Genomic DNA, 21880 nt, shown 5'->3' with positions numbered 1-21880 from the left:
TGCCTTAACATAGGAGCAACTACATCCCTTTCAGATTCCACACACACTTATTCTCATTTGGACCTCTCCTTCTGCACAGCTCAGTTTGCTCATCGTCTCGAGTGGTCCATTCTCTCTTGCACATACTCGAGTGACCATTTCCTGTGTGCTATCGATTTGCTGACTCCTGCCCCACCTATGTGCACACCCAAATGGCACCTTTCTAAGGCTAACTGGAAGCTTTACACCTCCATGGCGACCTTCAACGAACATTTCCACAGTTGTGATGATCATGTAGAGAGTCTTACAGACATTATCCTTACCACCACAGAACTTACCATTCCTCGCACTTCCTGCTTACTGTGCTGTGTGCCAATCTCTTGGTGGACTGAGGAATGCCATGATGCAAGTTTTACAGTTTCACTCTTTGTTCCGTTGTGTGGACCAACCTCCAGTGACTCTCTGGGACCAAGGCCTGACTATAGCAAATGATGTTATCGTGGATCCTATTGCTGTCTCCAATACCTTGGTCCGCTTTTTTCTGGAGATTTTGAGCTCCATCCACTATCACCCTGCCTTCCTGCATCAGAAACAAGTGGAGGATGCTTGGGTGATAGCCTTCTCTTCTCAGAATCATGTGTGCTACAATGCTGCCTTTCCTATGAGGGATCTAGATCATGCTCTCACTTCATCCTGATCCTCTGCCCCCTGGGGCAGACAATGTTCACATTCAGATGTTGCAGAACCTTTCTCTTGCAAGCAAGCACTTTCTCCATCATATGAACAGTCGCATTTGGGCAGAGGGCATGTTCCCAGATGCTGGCATGAAGCCACTGTCACACCCATATCTAGGCCCAATAAGGATAAACACCTTGTTTCTCTCACCAGCTGTGTTTTCAAGGTGATGGAATGTATGATTCATGCTCAGCTGGTACAGTGGCTCAAGTCTCCCAATTTACTGACCACAGCACAGTGTAGATTTTGAGCACACCGTTCTGCAGTTGACCATCTTGTCACTTTGTCAACCCATGTTATGAATGGTTTTATGCAGAAATACCAGACTGTGGCCATGTTTTTTGATTTGGAGAAAGCCTATGACACCTGCTGTAGGGCTGGTATCCTCTATACTCTACACGGGGTTTATGTGGTTGCATGCCTCATTTCCTTCAAAAATTTTTAAAAGATTGAGTTTTCAAGGTACATGTGAGTACTGCCTTGTTGGACACCTTTATCCAGGAAAACAGTGTGCCTCAGGGTTCCATCCTGAGTGTTGTCCTCTTTGCTATTGCCATTAACCCTATCATGGCCTGTCTCCCGCCGGTCATCTCCAGCCCCCTTTTTGTTGATGATTTTATGATCTATTGCAGTTATCCATGGACTTATCTCTTTGAGCAGCATCTTCAGCAATGTCTTGATCGTCTTTACTCCTGGAGCATTGACAATGGATGTCGCCTTTCCACAGACAAAACCGTTTGTATGAATTTCTGGTGCCACAATTGGTTCTTTCCACTGTCTTTACATCTTGGGCATGTTGCAATAGGAAACTTTCTTGGTCTTCCCTCGTGTCTTACCTGGCTGCCTGCTGTATGGGGTCCCTCAATGTACTACATGTCCTCAGTGGTACTGCCTGGGGAGTGGATCTGTCCACCCTCCTCCACTTGTACCACTCCCTTGTCCATTCAAAACTAGACTAAGGGAGTTTTGTTTATGCATCTACACCTCTGTCCCTCTTACACCGCCCCAATACTATCCACCATTGTGGCATCTGCTTGGCCACTGCTGCCTTTTACACTAGCCTGACTGAGAGTCTGTATGCAGAAGCCGCTGAACTACCACTGTCATACTGCTGTGACTTTCTCCTCAGTAGTTACGCATGTCATTTGTCTTCCATGCCTGGCCACTCATCCTATGCCCCCTCCTTCAAAGGCTCCTTTGATCGCCAGTATGAGATGCATCCCTCTTCTCTGTCACCACCTAGAGTTCACTTTTGGCTCTTGCTCCAGCATATTCATGCTACCTGCCACTTTCCTGATGGCTGTGGGCCCTTCACCACCTTGGCTTCATGCAGCAGTCTGCATTCACGTTGGCCTTCATTTGCTTACTAAGGAAATTCTCCAGCCTTGCTCTATTGGTATAAGTTTTAGAACCTTCGCACAGAACTTCACTTTTGTGTATACTGATGGCACTTGGACTGACTGTGGTGTCGACTATGACTTCGTCATTGGCGCTGACGATTTTTGGTATTGGCTTCTGGAACACTGCTCAGTATTTAAGCAGAGCTCTTCCCCCTGCATCAGGCCACAAAGTACATCTGGAGACATAGGCTTTTAAATTGCGTCATCTGCTATGACTCTCTCGATGCCCATCAGAGCCCCTGTGTGCTGTACACCATCCACCCCTTAGTGCAGTGGAATCCAGGAAATCTGTCACTTGCTTATTCTTGATGGGGCCACTGTGATGTTTATATGGGTTCCTGGTCCAGTCAGTCTGACAGGAAACGAGGCCACTGACACTGCTGCGAAGGCTGCAGTGCTCATACCTTAGCCCGCTATTTCTTCCAGTCTCACCAATGACCCCTGTGTTGCTGTCTGTCAGCAGATGGTGTCACTTTGGCATCACCACTGGTCCTCCTTTCATGGGAACAAGCTCCAGGGAATCAAGCCTCTCCCAGTAGCTTGGGCAACATCCTCTTGGCCCTCTCGCCATGAGATTATTTTAGCTAGGTTGTGTACAAGTCATTGTCTTTTTAGCCATCGCCATTTGGTGAGTGGTGCTCTCCTGCCACTTTTTGCTCACTGCCCTCAATCTCAGAGATGGTTCGTCATTTCCTGGCAGAATGCCCTTTTTAACCACTTACATTATCATTTATGATTGCTGTCTGATTAGCAGCTGTTTTAATGAATGACATGTGGGCTGTCAACCACATTTTACTTTTTATCCATCATAGCAGTATGGCTGAGGACATTTAATCTTTACTCTTTCTGGCGTATTTTATGGATCTTTCACCAAGTCCCTGTTTTTAGCTGTCTTCCCTTCCATCAACATGTAGTTATTTTTAATTTTTTTTTTTTTTTTTTTTTCCTTTCCTGTTCTATGGTTCTGATATGAGTGCCTATGTTTTCCAATTGTCCTAAAGAAAACAGTGTCATCTAGATTGAAAAGATACATAGTCCATTTAAGATATCAAAGGAGGTTGACCATATGCTCAAAGGTGTCTTGAGTGTTATGAAGTCTAAATGACATAACTTTGAACTCATAAAGCCTGTCACAGCTACGAAGGGAATCTTTTCCGGCTCAGTCTAGTCACTCTTGATTTGCCAGAAGCCTGCCCTTGTGTCCAACGTTGAGAAGTGCTTTGCTTCTTGCAAGCGGTCTAGGGTGTCATCAATAGGCAGCAATTGATAAATATCTTCCTTTGTGATATTGTTCAGTCATTGGCAGTCAGCGCGGAAATGTCATGTGCCATCCTTTTTGCAAGGACCACAGGAGGTGACCAAGGACTCTCAGAAGGTTAATGTCCATCCAGTGCTTTACCATTGAAAGTTTTTTTTCTGTCTTTCTTCCACTCTGCATATGAAAGCATTCATTCAAAAATTGTCACAGAATGGTTAACATTCATTGATAATGTTCATCAGTCAAGTGAGACCTTGTTAACAGTTTGGTATTAGCTTCCTCCAATGCTTTATCCGTAGTGGTAGTGGAGCACTATTTTTCACTGATGCCACAGATACACCCATCCTGCATTGATTAGGATTTTTCAGCACATAGACCTCCAAGGATGAGTTGCCAATACTTGTGACAATTTGTAATCCAAAGTTATCTTTGATAACCTGCTGTGCTTGTTATCGGTGATGGTCCGTAGATGTCTTTTGTGAGCTCGAGTACCTTTTTTGCAGTTGACCAAGTATTCACATTTTAACAATGAAGCACTTCACCTTTATTTAGGAATTGTCATATTGGCTGATATTTGGTAGCAGTAGGTACATGGTCTACGACACATTAAATCTCCTAGCAGGTCATTTACCTGCTGGGAGATTTTATGCACAGTATCCTATACCCATTGCTGCCAAATATCAGCCAATCTGAAGATGCTCAAATAATGGTGAAATGCTTCATTGGGAAATAATAAAAATTTTTAGCACTGCAACCAAGACTGCTTGTTTCTTCATATAATGACTGGAACTCATCTTGTTGATGACAGCAGGATAACAATGTCTTCATTGGTAATCAACCACCTGGAGCAGCCTTTATTTGTGTTTCTTGGAATAGCTTTTGTTTATCCAGAGCTCTGTTGTACTGTTTCCTTTACTATGTGACATATGAAGAGGTGTGGTCTGGCAGTCTTACGTAATTGCTGTATGGCACATGTTCACAAATCTGTGCTTCTTTTGTCTGATTCTCTTCTGTTGCATTTCACTGATGTGCAGTTGCACCACCTGATGAATTCCTCGGTTTTTGTGACATGCTTTGCCAGAAGAGCTTGGTACATGTCTTCTACGACACTCTTCATCAAGTATGTGATTTTGCTGGCTTATGTCATATGTGGATTTATGATGTGGCATAGGACCAAAATATTATTTACATAAGACTGTCACTTCCCCATGATGGGTCCTGCTTTTAGATTACTGTTATGATAAGTGGGTTGACTGCAGATCGTCACAAAATATTTTCTTCAGTTGGATGTGAGATTTTTCCCATTTGATGATCTTCTCTGCGATATTCTGTAACCATTGCTGGACTTTACCATCCAAGTAAAAGTACACATTTACCAAACACAGTATGTCATACCATTTGTTGTATTTGGCAACTCAGTCAAATGCTGATGTGCAGCTGACTTCTTGCTGTTTTAGAATTCATTGATTTCCTGAATGTACAGACCTTGGGGATAATTCACTGCTCATATTCCAGTTCCTGTCTGCATAGGCAACAGCTTTTACAATGCCTAATTGGAGCCATGGTGATGTAGATATTTTGAAGTATTCAGTGCCTCCATAAAACTCTGTCATCTCGTAATCACAATGAGGTCCAAATCTCAGAGAAGGATTGTTAATGAAGTACAACACTTAGCACTATAGTATATTTACTACAAATTCCAATGTACAAATGGAAAACAACTCAACTTCTGCATGGCATATGTTGCTATTTATTCAAACAGAGAATAGTCCAGAATACAGACGCAAAATAGCAAAGAGTTGGAAACGTGGAATATTGTCAAAGTTTCATTGCCTATGCCGAGAGCCAGGGTCAGTAGGTTAGCCAAGAGGTAAGAGGATTGCACATGTATCGGAATGTGTCATCACACAGGGGCAGTGGCCTGGTTACACACAACAGGCGAGAGAGAATTGCTTGGCACGCGGGTTTGTGTTAGACGGAGACTTTCGTAGAGTGTAAGACAGAGGTATAGCATCAGCTGTACTGCACTTCACAACTTCGCATAAGTCTGCCGTTAACAACACGTAACTCTGTCACAAGAACACCTAAGGGGTGAGTAGAACAGATAAATCAGCAGTATAAGTGGAACAAATGCGTTCATTACAAACGAGCATGATGCCAGGACGTCACTCGTGCTTCCTTTAAATATGCCAGCTTTGATAGCAACAAGATACTCGCAGTTAGACTTGCAGTGAGATGTGTACTGGGATGCTGCATAGCGCTCAGCTCGGTGATCGACATGTTAATCTTTATTAAGCAGATGTTGCAGTAAGGGCGGTCCATCCAGCAGCAGACGTGAGAGGACAGTACCAGCTCTGGTCCTCTCTGCTGTCGCTGTCAATCAACCCAGGATTAGCAGACATCGTGGCAGACTCATTCGCCGCCAATGCTGACCACATCAGTAAGCTGTCGTCAAGATCGTGCAGGGCCTAGGCCCTGTGCATCCTCCGTCACAACCGGATGAGCCGACGACGCTGGGCGACTGCAGCCCGTTCCACCCGTCCACGGCGGCCGAGCCACCAGGAGGAGCAGGGGAGAAGATGGGGTGGGATAGAGTACACTCCACACTACGAGAAAGCCCCTCATGCCGACAGCACCGGGACTCCAACCCATAGCCTCCTGCGCGCAGCGGCCTGATGTCCATTGCTGGCCTGGCCGGCCAGCCAGACGCTGCCAGCCACGCATGGACGAAGTAAGAGCGTTCCACCGCTATGTCACAGCATGCAGCGCTGGGCTAGCAAGACTGGTGTAGCCCGGAACTGGTGTCATCGCTCGAAGTCAGCGAGGACTCGGGGAAAGTCATTGATATCACCAAGCTCAGCCAGCCTTGGCCACATTGTACTCGGCAGGAATAAAGGTGTCATGAATTAATAATGTTTCTTTGGCGTTTCTGACCTGTCCACAGTCATTTCCTAGCGTCCTGTCAACTGGAGAGGTCATCGCTCGGCTTCCAGACCACTGTAGCCTACAACAGTCTTGAACTATCTTCTCCCAAATGTGACTCCTTTATGCTAACCACTGTGCCACCTCATTTGGTTGACAGTTGCATTTGAACTGGCAATCCGCAGTGCGCCAGCCAGTATTGCTAGCCATTACACATCATCACATGCAGCACAGTTCGCAGCAACGTCTCTGTCACTCCAACGCGGCAGCGATCCATGTTGCCACCTTTGCATTATACAAAACAAAAATGCAGTGTCATCCCAAGTCACACAGAGAATGTACTAACATCTAGTGTATCTGTCAGATCAACCACTATTCAGCACTCCCCATCACTGTCTGCCTTCAGCTGAGGCAGCGTCATTTGTTATAGTGGTTTGTGATGTCACCCTTATTATGTTAAACAAGCTAAATGTCAATGTGCAAGCCTTTTAACCCAAATAAACTTCTGTATGATTTCAAATTATCCTGAAGTAAACTTTTATCCAAAATTCAGTGAATGGAAAGAAAAACTGAAATTGCTCATAGATTGTCAGTTATGTTTACATGTAGATCATGGTTATCAGTCCAGGCACAGCACCATATGTTCCAAAAAGCCAGGGGTTAGTCCTTGGCCAAGCAGTCATTTGTATACCTACTTGGGGAACTGGCATAATGTAACAATCCTTCAGTATAGAGACAAAATTTAAACATTATGTAGTACCCAGGCAAATTGTGCAAATTGGTTGGTTCTTTTTCATTAGGTGTGATGCAGGGTGGTCCTAGATGGCTTATAAAATGACCATTTGTTCATGGGGGTTCATGAGAAAACTGAACAACAATTATTTTTTGGGTACCAAAAGAATCAGTTTTGGAGATGGCCACTTCTGTAACTTCTACTCACGGCACATTGTCGATATTTTTACCATATATTCTTAAGATGATGATCTTGGGAAACTGTGGAGATTTTTTGCTATGACTAACCATCACTGAGATTCAATATTACCAATCATATCTATGTAATATCCTTTCTGAGGCATGGATGTAGTTTTAACTATTGTAGTGAACACTTTCTAAGTGTTCTGGGGTCATTGAAAGTATTTTGAGGACACTAAGCTGTGTTTTCAGTAACCATTTTTTCACCAACCAAATTTTGATGTGCTGTCTCCACAGTCTCATTATGGACATTTCACACCTATATAGACTGTCCTGATCTGGAAGTGCCATCTGATGGTACAAGTACCTTACAAAAAAAAATATGTTGAAGTACATACACAAACTGTCAAAACTTTACTGATCTACAGAATTCATTTTATATTAGCAGTACACCAGCTGAAAAAAAAAAAACATGTCAGCACAAAAAGCCATATATGTTCGTCACTGAAAAACTGGCAGGAAAGTAGGAATGAGCTGCATCAATTCTCATTCAGCCTTCCTCACCAAAATTTTTGGCATCTGAACATTTGGGTGCTTATTTGTGTTCAAAGAGAGTAGCAGAGAAACAGTGACGGTAGGAAGTTCATTGTAGGAGTGAAAACCGTGAAGAAACCAAACCATCCCCAAGGACATGTGTGGAGAGGAAAGACAGCAGGCTATAAGTGATAAAGAGAGAGACAGTGGCAATGGGAGACAAAGAATGGGACAAAGACAATGGCAGTGGGGCACAGTGAAATTAGGAAAGAAGGAGAGTGGTAAAGAAGAGTGAGAGAATGGATAAAGACGCTGATAGTGGGAGATCAACAGTATAAGGAAAAAGATTGCTACTTGCCATGAAGATGACATGTTGAGCCGTAGGCAGGCACAACAAAAAGACACTTGCACATTGGCCTTCTATCAAATCCTTTGTCAGAAAAAGAAACACAGAAACATTCATCCACACAAGTAGGCATACCTCACGTACACATGACTGCTATCTCCGGCAGCTCAGATCGGGATGTTGCATCTCGGTCCAAGCTGCCAGTGATAGCAGTCTTGCGTACATGAGGCCTGCCTGCTTGTGTGAATTAATGTTTGTATGTTACATTCTCTGACAAATGCTTTGGCTGAAAACTAATGTTTCTTTCCATTGGGCCTGCACGCAGTTTAACGTGTCATCCTTAAGGTGAGTAGCAATCTCCATTTTCTGTATGTAGTTAACATAGGGAAAGACACAGGATAAAGTGCCAACAGTGGAAGAGAGACATAGATAGACAGTGGTAGTGAGAGGGAGACGCTGAGTATGAAGGCTTCACTATGGAGAGAGATTGGTAAAAGGATTTTGAATGTTCTGTGTTTAAAACGTGCATATATGTAAGCATACCAAAATTTTTTTGTAAGTAAGGTGGAATGAGGGTTGAGGCAAATGGTTCCCCACTTTTCTGTCAGAGTCTTTTAAAGAGTAGCATATTTGCTTTTTTTGTGCTCAGAAGGAGCATTTTTCAGTTGGTGATAGGCCGATCTCTGTAGGCTTTCATTGAGGAAATCTACATGCTCCAGAAATCTTATAACGATCACACTTTACAATGTTTCTGAGAGTGGAAATAAACATGTTATATGGTTCCACAATAGACTGGTGTCAGCAATTCATCACTATAATTATGTACATCTGCTCAACAACTCTTCACGAAAATTAAAAATTAATTTTTATTCAAGTTTTAATTAACATTAGTTAAATAACTTACGTAAAACTAGTTATCTGAGTCAAGGTATTTTGACCTCATGCTTTGACACAGATATCTCAGTTGTTTCAAAAGAAAATGAAAAAGAAATTGAGCAGCACTTACAGTGTCACTGTGAGTGAAATGTAGTTCTGTTTCACTAAATGTTATGCATTATTTCTAAAAATGAAACTAAGAGTGCAAACTTCAGTCACATGATGGCAGCTGATAGAGTGGAAATAAGTAACTTGAATGGTATAAAACTAGATTCATTATTTCAAGCAATTATGTTGTAGCAATAAGGGGCTGTTACATCACTACACAAAACTTTAGGTTATGATGATCAAAGTGTTTGCAATTGATCTTAGATCGTTAAAAATTGCAGAGAAGTCAATATAATTTATCACAGCCCTCATACTTAATGGTTCCAAGTACAGTAGTGGTCCAAGACACTTAAACAGGTTGCTTTAGGTCTCCAAGACATATGAGGGGCTGTAACAGAAATTTCTTGTTCACTGTTGGTTATACAGCTCATTTCATTTCATAAAGTTTGAAAATACATTACTTTCGATCAGAGAGCTACGCCTGTCTAGGAAAAAGAAAATGGGAGGAAGGAGATTAAAAAATTTGACATTTTAAAGTTTATTTATTTATTTATCTTAGGAATTTGCAAGTATGGCAGACAAATAAATTGTCCTTTTCTTTAGATTTTCACAAAATATGAGCCCTAAATACTGGTATCAGTGCACCAAAATCTATAAAATATAAATTCTGTAAGGCAGCATTACTTGATAGGAATGCTGTAACATTTTGTTTTAAATTGGCAACATTTTCTAGGATTCATACAAAATAGTCATACATGGCATTCTTTATTCCCTTAAAAGCAGACAAAATATAGAACACTTTCATTTTAAGAAGAGACTACAAATTGGCCTCCAGAATTACATATACAGTGCTTTCTCCAGTTGACTACATTTCTTTTCAGAATCATTAATTAACAACAATGAAAAATAAAAAGTTTTATTATCCTAACACCGCAGAATAATTCTCTGATGAAATTATATCAGTTCTTGTTTACAACCCCAGTTCAGTATCACTGTTAAGGTACTGCAATGTTTTCATTAGTAAATGGCACTTAAGTGTACAAAACAACTTGTCTTCCTGTCAGATGTTCTGTAAGACATATATTACATCACAGATTAACAAAAGAAGTAACTGATGCAAGTCGTTAAAAATGAAATTTTTGTAGGCCTACAAACAGGAATATCTGGGGCTCAAAGGTAATGGATCTGTATCAGTGGAGCACAAAGTGGGAAGAAAGATTTGAGGCTTAATAATTGTTAAACTGTAACATGCTTGTGTCTTGTAAAACATCCACCCTATCCTCATCTTCTGATACAGGTCCTGTCAGGTTTCAGAACTAGTTATGTACATGAATGGTTGTCTAGTGGATGACAGTTCTTGGTGAAAAGGTGCACATCATCAACTTTAAAATTAGTTAACCAAAGCTTTACTCCACACTGAATCAGGAAAATTGGCCACATATAGTAACAATGAAAGGGCCTACATAATAGGAAAGTTGCAGATAACACCAGCACTACACTTTCTTCTAGCAAATTCTAATATCAAATTACTTCACAATTGTAATTTTTTTGAGAAGGGAGATAAGCACTAAGGTTTAAATTCTGTTAACACAGTTAATGTCTCCAGGAAATTTGAGAACTATTATACCAGTAAAAATCATTTGCATACACAGCACTTCACTCTATATGTATACAACAAAAGCTAGTTGTAATTCCTTATTGAATTAATAACATCTTCACATTTAAAATGACAACCAGCCACTTAACATACCATTTTATCTCATCAATAAGCAAATCATAACAATGTGTAGTTAATCCACCTTATCAGACAGTAATGTAAGCACTGAAATTACCACAGAAAGTGGCATCAAATCAAACACCTTGTACAAGGATAGGAGATACATTTGATTTATGTATTTTTTTTATTGAAAGATGTACTTTTGTTAAAATTAGTGGCTATTTAGATGAAAACATGAGCCTTTTGAAATGTCCCACATTTCATGGGGGGGGGGGGGGGGAACTAACTTCATAGGGAATCAATAAATCCCTCCTATTGCAGAAAAAAGAAAGTTAAAGTAATAATGTAGGCTTGTACTGTTTATGTGAAGCATCACATTTATAGTGTACAGTGCATACTGTTTGGCTTTTTTGTTCTTTTTTCCACTAAGTGATCATGACTATAAACATAAAGCTGCAATTTAAGGTAAGTCGTAGGACTGTTAAAAGGATACAACCTTATTAAATGTAAAACAATATGCTGTTGGTGTTTTTCTTTTTCTAAAAGACTGTTGTGCATGCTTATATTAATTTAAATACAATATTAAAGAAATTTCCAATGTGTTACAGCAAGTCAGTGAAAAAATTTACTTATTTAAAAAAATGTCGGTGGACTCTTTGAGAGAATAGTTCTAGCCCTGACAATAAATGTGACTCTCATATCTATTGTTGAAATGCTGTATGATATTTTAGAGGCTCTGCCCATTAGTCCTGATTTCTCAGAAATTCCAATCGTGACTTTTAGTGTATCCAAAAGCTGAAGAATCACAATTAACAATTTTTTTACAAGTGTTGCTACAATGAAAATGTGCTCTGCAACTGCTAAAAGTTTATGAAAATCAATCACAATTTCATGTTTTCTAATGTGGTTTTAATCATAGTGGACACTAAAATTTAAAATAAAATGACTGACCGAATCATCATATAAAAGTAAAGCCCTTATAAGGGTAAATTCGGTACTGGTATGGGAAAATAGTAACTTTTCATAGTTACTTGAAACTATCTTAGGAAATAATAAATATATTGAGCTTTGGCCATACTCTCATTGAAAATCCTTAAAAAATAAATTAAATAAATAACTAAAACCTACAGTTTATAAAGTACAAGTGTTTCTCAATGCTGTTCACATTCTTTGATTAACAGTCCAGTTTTTTTGTCACTTATCACAGCAAACATTTTCAGAAGCCATCAAGTGCACTTTCATAGGCATCAGGACAGTTCACACGTGCAATCTTGGCATAAGCAGAGTGAGGGAGTGTTTTGCGGCTGATTCTGCTTAGCTTGTTCCATACATGAACAGCATACGCTGTTTCCAGCTTGGCAAGTGTTGTGTTTGCATCCTCCTCTGAGAAGTACATCTGCCATGAGTTATAATGAACTGGGAAAAATAGTGCTGCTGGCAGCACACGAAAGCCACCACAATCTGCCATAGCCGCTGTCTGAGGGAAAAAAGAGTAATTGTAAAACAAAACCTCATTTTATTAAATCTCCCACCAAACTGTTACCTCTAAATTTTAAATAAATTATGTAATATTGGTTCTAGTGTTCTGAGTGAGAGTCATTTCTTTCCTTCACAATGCATGTGTTATTGTTGGTTCTGCTCTTCCAATATAAAAAAATTCTTCTTTTATTATTTCTATCTTTATCTTTTTTTTCATAATGCATTTTTCATATTATTCTCCAAAGTCTCAGGTTTGTGTGAATCTGTTTATCTCTCTTGACAGTCTGATGGATTTTCTATATATTCTCAGTGTACTTTCTAATAATTTCAATGACTGCTCTCTGTTAATATCTTTAGTGCCAGTATTTAATGAAAGCAAACAAGAAAGTCTGTATGCAAACAAAATATTTGGCTGTACAGTTTGAGTGAGATTTAAGGGAGAACAACCAAAATTTAATTTAATACTTTGTACAAGTTACCTTTAATGTTCTACAGTATACTGAGTCATCAGTGAGATTATGTGCATGCAGCCAAAAGTAGTAAGCACACTATTTCACTGTAGCACACTACATCTGATGATATGCCTGAAAGCACTTACCTATTCTAAATGCCAGTTATTAACATTTAACACAGATTCTCTATCCACTGGAAATCAAATATTTAGGAAATCTTTTATTTTATTTCGTTCTTCTTACTACAGTTTTAATACACATACATTTGTTCATTGGTGACCTGTATGTTCAGTGCATAAATGCCAACCATAACAATTTACAGGGTGTTGCCCTGACTGTGTTAAAATAGGATAAAATAGAAACTGAAAATTCACTAACACACACACACACACAATCTTTTGCCTTGACACAGGAAGGTACCTAGAAGAAATACAGAGTTACTGATTTAATACAGTACTGCAAGCTGATTTGTTAGAGATATGTGCTTGCTTGTTCTTGGTAGAACAATATATGAGACATTCAGCCACACATTAATGCCATCACTCTGGTAAGTTAGGAAGAAAATTCAACAACATTGTGTTTTTAACATTGTATTCATTTCACTCACATCTAAAATAGAGCAGAGCTTCAGGGCTGGCTATGCGACTGGTTGTTGTCTGGTGAGTAATAAAACAAGATGCACTGAAAGTAAAGGGCAAAGTCTTTGCAGGAAAGTTAAGTGTGCTGTCGGCATGAGATAATGACAAATATTTGTCAGTGCTCTAGTTAAATTTCAGGTCGAGGTGCCCCTGCATCTCATCACAATGGCTGGAATAATATTTCTTCCATCATACACATATAGCTATTCATTACCTTTATCCCTCAACATACCATTTTTAAGTTCTTCTCGACAGTGACACTTTCACACATAAAATTAAAGCACAGTGAACAGGTTCACATGACCCATTTGTTGTTGTTATTGTGCTTTTTGCTAACTGCTAATTATGTTCCTTTAACTTAAAAGAATCCTAGTATCCAGAAAAATGAGACAATGTTCCTCTGTTTGCAAATGGAGGTATGTATTCAAAATGTGCTGGTTACCACATAGAGAAGGCAGTGAGTTGCCAGTAGTCACAATGAAAAGACTGCTGTAATATAATAATCTTTTGGCAAAGTCCTCTGTCTAAAATAAAAAAAACACATTCACACAGGCACAACTCACATACATGTGGCATTGTCTTCGTGCACTGGAGGCCAATGGCCCAAATCTTTTTAAGACAGGATCTCCAAAAATGTAGCTGCTGGTACACTGGACAACCATTCCACCTAAAATTTTTTTGATTCATACACTACATTTACAAGTGTTGAGCAAAACTGGCATTGCTGACAGAATAAAATTTTGTGTCGGACGGATATTCAAACCTGGATTTTTGCATTTATCATAATGGTGCACCATCTGACTCATCTAAGCACAATTCTTGATCGTAGTGAAAGATCCAGTCAGCCAGTATCACTGTTACTTTTCTTAACTGCAAATGGTTCTCCATCATACATTACTGGATTAGCATCCAAGAAAAAAAATTCGGTAGAAAATGACTCAGTGACACCCGAGAGGTTGGCTCCATAGTATTAGATGTCTAAAATTAGTCATCAATGTTTTAGGGTCTCACGATCTGCTCACCAGCAAAGGCCTTCAGGAATTCCACATTGTATCATTTTTCAGAAAGGCTGGAGAAAATAATCATAAACCTATTACTGAAAATATCATCCTGGAGTTTCCTTTGAATGATTAATAGAGCCACAGATGTTTTTGACTAGGATTGTTAAAATTTTAAGTTTACTTTGACAGTTATGAAGCCAGTATTTTACCACTGCTGTAGTCTGCCCAGTACAACTGATGAAATGTTGTATTTTGAAAATATAGGGGCTGCAGGCAGTTCATAAAAACTTTCCGTGTGAAAAACAACAGTTATGTCTGTACTACTTGCCTACACACATCTCAATTGCATTGCGACTTTAAAATGGGTTATTTTAAAGTTAAAATGTTTTTTTTAAAAAAAAGTACAGTCTCTTTAAGAATAATCCATATAACTGACCTCACTGTCATGTGATGCATGTCAATATCTAAATTGGTTCAAAATCTTGAGACTGAGACTAAGACATATCCCATTTTCATAGCAAGTAGTGTGTTTCCATTGATTTTGTTGCTTTTGGTCCTCGTGATGTGTGAAGACACACACACACACACACACACACACACACACACACACACACACACTGCCAATATATAGGAGACAGCTGGATCAGCCAGTTCCAAGAATGCCGCTCAACACAATGTGATTGACTTTAATGACTACCTCACAGCCTGTGCCATCTGGATTCTTCCCTCCAACACCAGCTTCTCTGAAGTGCACAGGTAGGGACTCTCCTTACAGAATATCCTTTGTCCCTGTAACTCCCTTGACTTCAACCATCATTAGGACCTGTCCATCTGCCTGTCCTCTTCTCTGCTCCACACCCAGTGCTACACATGCCTTCTATCACGACAATGCACATACATAATCCTCACTCCCCACCCCCTGTTTCACACTAGTGTGAAGTTCGTTGCCAGTGACATGGTATGGATGTGAAAGATGCTTCATCCCCCTCACTCAGTTGCCTCTGAATGCTTCTGGTAAGAGGCCACTTGCATAACTAATTCTAAGAAGCATTGTCCAGCTAAAGCAATATCAGTCTTATCCCAGTGTGTTCCCTGTGCCTTTTTATGGTAAATTCGTCCAAATGAGAGCAGAAAAATAAATATAGTTAGATCTGAAACATCTACTATGGAAAAATATAGCTTTAACAAAGCCAGGGGTATTAAAGAAATTGCATTTAGTATCTTCCAACAAAACATCAGATGTGTCAGTAATGAAAAAGGACAAACTTGACTTTTACAGACAGGAAAATGAAAACATAGATGGAATTTCAGTAGACTTGTTGTGCATTTGTGAAAACCACTTGGAAATAACTGAAGTGGAAAAGATTCATCTTGATAAAATGGGCTGCGACAGGATGTTGCCTCATTTAACAGAGCAGATCTTGTTAACATCCTCTGAAAAAGAGAATGCCTCAGGCATGGCTAACAAATTTGGCTCATACTTGGCAACTTGCTTGTATACAACCTGAAATCGAAAGACTAAGATAGTCTGGCTCAACACCCCTCTGATTTTTGAGGAAACTACCCTTACATTTCTTGATGTGCAGTCAGCTCAAAACTGACGATATCAGTAGATAATTGAAAATGGAGCAGTTTTCATTGTCATAAATGAGGTTTTCAAATGTGTATTTTCCTAGAAATCAAGGAAAGAAACTATTAATACTGCCCTTTATGTATCCCTAGGATAAATACTAGTGAACAAAAGCACCAATGGCATAGCGACCAAGGCGGTTGACTAGGGTATGGAGAACCTGAGTTCAGTTTTCAAACAAAGTCTGCCCCCCCACCCCCACCCCCCTTTTTAATACCAAAAGAGGTCGGAATATGAGGGTTAATAAGATACATAAATCAATAGGTAATAATAACAAGGTAGGCACATAAATTCCTCAAACAACATTACTAATGAAAGAACTAAAATTTAAGCCTTGTTGTACGAAAACAATTCTGAATAAGACTGCTGTCAATCAGTCATGAGGGGTCACACCAGCCAACTGTGCAGACGGCACAGGACAGAATTTTATTTTGATGGTTCAAAATTGCAATGCTTTTTCTAGAAACCCAGAGGGAATTGCCCAACTGCACATATGCAATAATAATTCATAGCATGATTTGTCATCAACTGTAAGCACCAATTTATCAGGCAATGTTATCATATGACTGTTTAAATGTAAACCAAGTCTGTTTTTCACCGAATCTTTAGAAGGAACGATATAGTTACACAAATATTGTAGTAATTAGATTTTCTGGATGCCATGAGTATATTTACTTTGAGTGTTTATATGCCAAATACCATTCATGTTGTTGTGAGGACATGTAACAGAATGAGTGAAAGATCTATTGTAAGGCAATCTGGATTAAATTTTTAATTCTATACTAATCAAAGCCATTTGAGAAATTTATTTGCTTACCTTATTAACCCTCTTTCTACCTTATTTCATTCTGGAAAAATACATTTAACAAAAAAGTGACAGAATTCATTTGGGAATCAGACATGAGTTCTTCACTCCCCAGCCAAATGCCTCGGTCATTGCACCAGTGGCACTTTCATTCACGAGCATGTATCTTAAGGTTAAGTAATTTTTGTTCCTCAATTTCTAGAAAAATATTTGTTTGTGGACTCTCATAAATGATAATGAAAAATGGTCTATTTTCAATTATCTATTGAGCCCATCAATTTTGAGTCAGCTGAATGTACTGATCTTTAGGGGTGGGTTTTCTCAGAAACGGGGAGGTGTTGAGCCCAAATATTTTTGAGCCTTTTGTTTCAAATAGCACACAAACAGCCTGCCAAATATGAGCTGAATCAGCTGCCCATGGCTCAGGCCTTCCCCTTGTGGGAGTTAACTTTCATAAAGGAAACCCCACAGATAAAGCAACATAAGGCCTAATGTGAAGTGCCGGCAAATTTAGTCAAGAAAAATTATCCTGCTGGTATATTTTGTGACCTTTGATTGTGTGAATTATTAAATTAAACTTAGCAAAATTGAAGTGTTATGACATTAGTGGCACCCCTTTTGTATGGATGGAGCCTTAATTTGTAACAGAAAGCAGATGGTCTGTGTCACAGACTTGAAACTAATCTCAAGATGGGTGATATAACATGTGGGGGACTACAACAATTGGTATTGGGCTTATTTTTATTCTTAGCTTCCAGTGACTTAAAGGGCAGTTCAAAACTTTTATGTCTGTTGATGACACAAGCATACTAATCAAGGATACAAACTCAGGCTTACCAGACACAGCTTAGATGATAATTGAACTTTCCCCATATGGTTTACAAGTAATAGTTCATGCCTTAATTTCACTTTCAAACTAGCAAAAATTACCTGCTTCTACCAGAAGTAGAAGTTAAAGGCCATACATTGCTTGAAATATGCTGTGCAAAATTCCTAGTGATCCAGTTGGACAACAATTATAATGAAGTCAACACTATATAAATCAATCAAGAAGCTCAGTATAGTATGTTTTGCCCTTAGAAGATTTTCTCATTGTGTTACACTAAAGACAAGAATGTTGCCTTATTTTATGTATGTTTGCTCTCTGTTGTCATATGGAATTATCTTCTGAGGCAGTGCATCTAAAATAAACAAAGTGTTTATTCAGCAAAAGAGAGCACTAAGAATCTGCGTAAGAGAGATAACTGTACATCTAGAAGAAGCCTTTTAAAGATCTTGAAATTCTTACACTCACTTGCCATTATATAAGGGATAATCAAACGAAAATGAGACAGATGGGAAAAAGAAAGTAAAATGTGGCAGATCCATGTGTGGCCGAGGTTGTTCCAAGTATGCTGCAGCAGTTTCACTGGGAAGCTGTTACACAATCTGCACACAGTGCCGATATCTCCCCATGTGATTTCCATATTTTTACAAGCTCTGAAGAAAGATATTCAGGGCCATCAATTTCATTCAGATGAAGAGGTGCATGCCTGGGTACAATTATGGTTGCATAGCCAACCACAGACATTTATCCATGAAGGCACTGACTGTCTTGTCTGACAATGGGATAAAAGTATGAGCACTTGTGGAAATTATTTTTGAAATAATGTACAGTTTATTTAAATTTTTGCACCTGTTTATTTTCATTTGACTGTTCGTTATTTTTACTACTAAATAGTTCCTGTTACTGACAATAATTAGTTTTAACTGAACTGTGATCCCCATAGTCACAATACAAGATAAAAATAATTTTAACATAAACTTTGCCTCCTTGTCTGCACTGGAGAATGTAATTATGTACTATGGTGGAAAAATATGAACATACTTCCATCAAACATAAAGCAAGAAATTGAAAATCCCTCTTTAATCACTCTTTCTATAAATTATCTGGATTCATGGATTGGATACTACTCATCTTGTTCCAATGTCTTGAGCCTAAGAGACACGAGACAGGTACATAGACCATTGTAATAATTCATCATTTTAGGTGGCTTATTTCCTGACATGGTACAAGAAATATTTAAATACTGTGGCTTTTATTATTTACAGTCAAAATTCCTGCCAACACTAATCTTAAGAATTTTTCATTTCATCTTAGCAGCCATTATGAAGTTCTGGCCTAAATTGTTTTCTGCTTTATCTAATGACCGAATGCTTGAGTACCTAGCTGCTCTATATCTTATTATTAAAGTCAATCATGCTTCTTGGTGTGTTGTCTTTGAGTTCAATAGTGATTTGTCTTGTGGCTCACAAATTGTCTATTACAATCCATGTTATCAGCTATTTCACATAAGCAACATCTACATTGAGATCCAGGAGTGTTACTTTATTACTGGCAGGTTGTATACGATTAAAAAAATAATTTTTTCTGGAACATTTCAAGTCTATTAGAAATTTTAAAACTGATCAGTATTTATAAGAAGAATTTTTGTGATTGACTATCTATCACAGTATTTCATGCTTCTTCATTTTATCAGATGTATATAGTTCAATAACATTGATCAGTACAATGATACTGCATTTTTAATATCATATACAGATTAAGTTTCTCCATTTTACACACCTAAAGAAAATGGTGAATGGATGACAATTAAAGGAAGATGAATGTGGGCAAGCATTAAAACAAAGTGTTCAGAAACAGAAGTGCCGTTCTTCTAGAAAAGAAAAAGTTTCAATTCAAACAAAAAAGCAAAGCAGCATCAAATGAGATTTATAACAATGAAGACAATCAATTATTGACAAAATTATTTAATTGGATAGATAAAAAATCTACTCACCAAATGGTGGCAGAACACACACATATAAAAACATTGTAATTGGCAAGGTTTCGGATACATTAGCTCACTCTTCAGGCAGAAGGGTTGAAGGGGAAGGAAGAAGAGTGAAGGAAAAGGACTGGAGAGGTCTAGGAAAAGGGGTAGATTTTGAGAAAGTCAGCCTGAACTGCGGGACAGGGGAGACTTACCGTACAGAATGCGAAGGAAAGACTGATTGTTGGGGAATGCATCAGACAATATTCAAAAACCTGAGAGCATAAATATGGAAGACAGGGTAATACACAAGACAGAGATTGCTACTAAAACATCATGAATTAGTTAATAAGAATGATAAACTAAGTGCATTGTACGTAACAAACATGGGAGGTGGGGGTGGGGGGGGAGGGGGGCAGTGAAAAGTAGATGGAAAAGACAGTGAAAGATGTAGAAAACTAAAATGATGTGAAGCAAAGAGTAGTTACAATGAAGGAATGCTGAGACAGAAGAAAGTAACATAAATTAAGGCCAGGTTTCTGGCAAGAACCAAGTGCTAGTTCCCACCTGCAGAGTTCTGAAAAACTGGTGTCTGGGGGAAGAATCCAGAAGATGCATGTGGTGATACAGGTGCCATGATCACAAATGTCATGTTGTAGAGCATGCTCCACAAAAATATATTGCGAGTTGCCAGTATACACCATCCGCCTATGCCCATTCATCCTAATTGATAATTTGGTTGCAGTCACCAGTTTCTCAGAACTCCACAGTTGGAAACTATCACTAAACATGTCCTTAGTTCTCGCCACCCATCTGGCCTTAATTTATGTTAATTTCTTCTGTCTCAGCATTTCTTCATGGCAACTACTCTTTGCTTTACTCCGATTTAATTTTCTATATCTTTCATTGTCTTTTCTGTCTACTTTTAACCATCCCACTCCCACCTCTGTTATGTACAAAGCAGTTAGCTATTTATTCTTATTAACTCATGTACGATTTTTTAGTAGTAATATCTGTGGTGCTTATTACCCTGTCTTCCACATTTAAGCTCTCAGGTTTTCAAATCTTGTCCGATGCAGTCCCCAACAATCATTCTTTCCTTCTCATCTTGTACAGTAAGTCTCCCATGTTCTGTGTCTCTGGCTGACTTTCCCGAAATCTCCCCATTTTCCTAGTCCAGTCCTTTTCCTTCACCCTTCTTCCTTCCCTTCGACCCTTCCACCTGAAGAAGGAGCTAATGTCTCCAAAAGCTTGCCAATTGCAACATTATTTTATGTGTGTGTGTACTGCTGCCACTTGGTGAGTAGATTTTTTATCTATCCAATTAAATAATTTTGTCAATAATTGATTGTTTTCATTGTTGTGTTCATAGTTGCTAATAAGCCAACATGGCCATCATTCCCTCTTATTTAACACTCTTGTCCGTCTTTGTTGTTGTCTGTCTTGTTAAAAAAATGTGTGTGAATTACTAAGGGGCCAAACTAATGAGGTCATCGGTCCCTAGACTTACACACTACTTAAACTAACTTATGCTAAGGACAATACACACACTTTCTACTTTATCAGCTAATCTATCCGTTTATTTATCTGTATTATCAAGATGAATCAACAATTTGCCCCTATATCTTTTCTAATACTGATTTTCATGCTCGTGGACGGTTCCACTTTTAACTGCATATAAAAATTCCATTGCTATTTACGAATTTGCATACAACAATTTACAGTTCATTACACTGCATGGCCTTCTCCTGATCGTCTGTCGCCTATTTATTTGCAAATTTGACAGCTATTTTTTTCCACCATCCACTTTTTTGTTTATATGTCATTCTCTCACATTTTTGTGAATTTTTTTTTTTCAGCAAACCGATCTGATCGACTTTTATTGCCATCTCTCACATCACTTTACTTGCCAAGATAAGTAGTTTACATTTTCTACTATGACTTTCGCTTTCTGTTTACACAGTTTGTAAAATTTCATCTGTTTTCATGAATTATCGATTTTTTCCTTTCATCTTTTTTCATATCATATAGATTGCCCACTCATCCACTCATTACCTCTTGTTCTTTCCAAAGGATTTTTTCTTTTTTTGCCACTCTCACGATTTCTAATTCTTAAATAAATAAATAAATAAATAAATAAATAAATAAATTCCAAATGGTTCAAATGGCTCTGAGCACTATCGGACTTAACTTCTGAGGTCATCAGTCGCCTAGAACTTAGAACTAATAAAACCTAACTAACCTAAGGACACCACACACATCCATGCTCGAGGCAGGATTCAAACCTGCAACCGTA

General features: G+C 38.7%; 1 protein-coding gene across 5 annotated transcripts in view; it reads right to left on the bottom strand.

Moving 5' to 3' along the window:
* LOC126336711 (lactosylceramide 4-alpha-galactosyltransferase-like) overlaps positions 1-21880 on the bottom strand; it is a 518899-nt gene that overhangs the window by 11402 nt on the left and 485617 nt on the right. For 3 of the 5 annotated variants that reach the window (XM_050000681.1, XM_050000680.1, XM_050000682.1), the window contains one exon: positions 9600-12264. The exons of the other annotated variants lie outside the window; for them this stretch is intronic. In XM_050000681.1, the coding sequence (XP_049856638.1) occupies positions 12004-12264 (261 nt within the window). In that variant the 3' untranslated portion in view covers positions 9600-12003. Of the gene's footprint in view, positions 1-9599; positions 12265-21880 lie in introns of those variants that run through there. 5 annotated transcript variants of the gene reach the window in all.

Source organism: Schistocerca gregaria, chromosome 2, assembly GCF_023897955.1.
Source record: "Schistocerca gregaria isolate iqSchGreg1 chromosome 2, iqSchGreg1.2, whole genome shotgun sequence".
NCBI classification, from domain to species: Eukaryota; Metazoa; Arthropoda; class Insecta; order Orthoptera; family Acrididae; genus Schistocerca; species Schistocerca gregaria.
The sequence above is the reverse complement of the archived record's forward strand: the minus strand, read 5'-3'. Positions and strand labels throughout refer to the sequence as shown.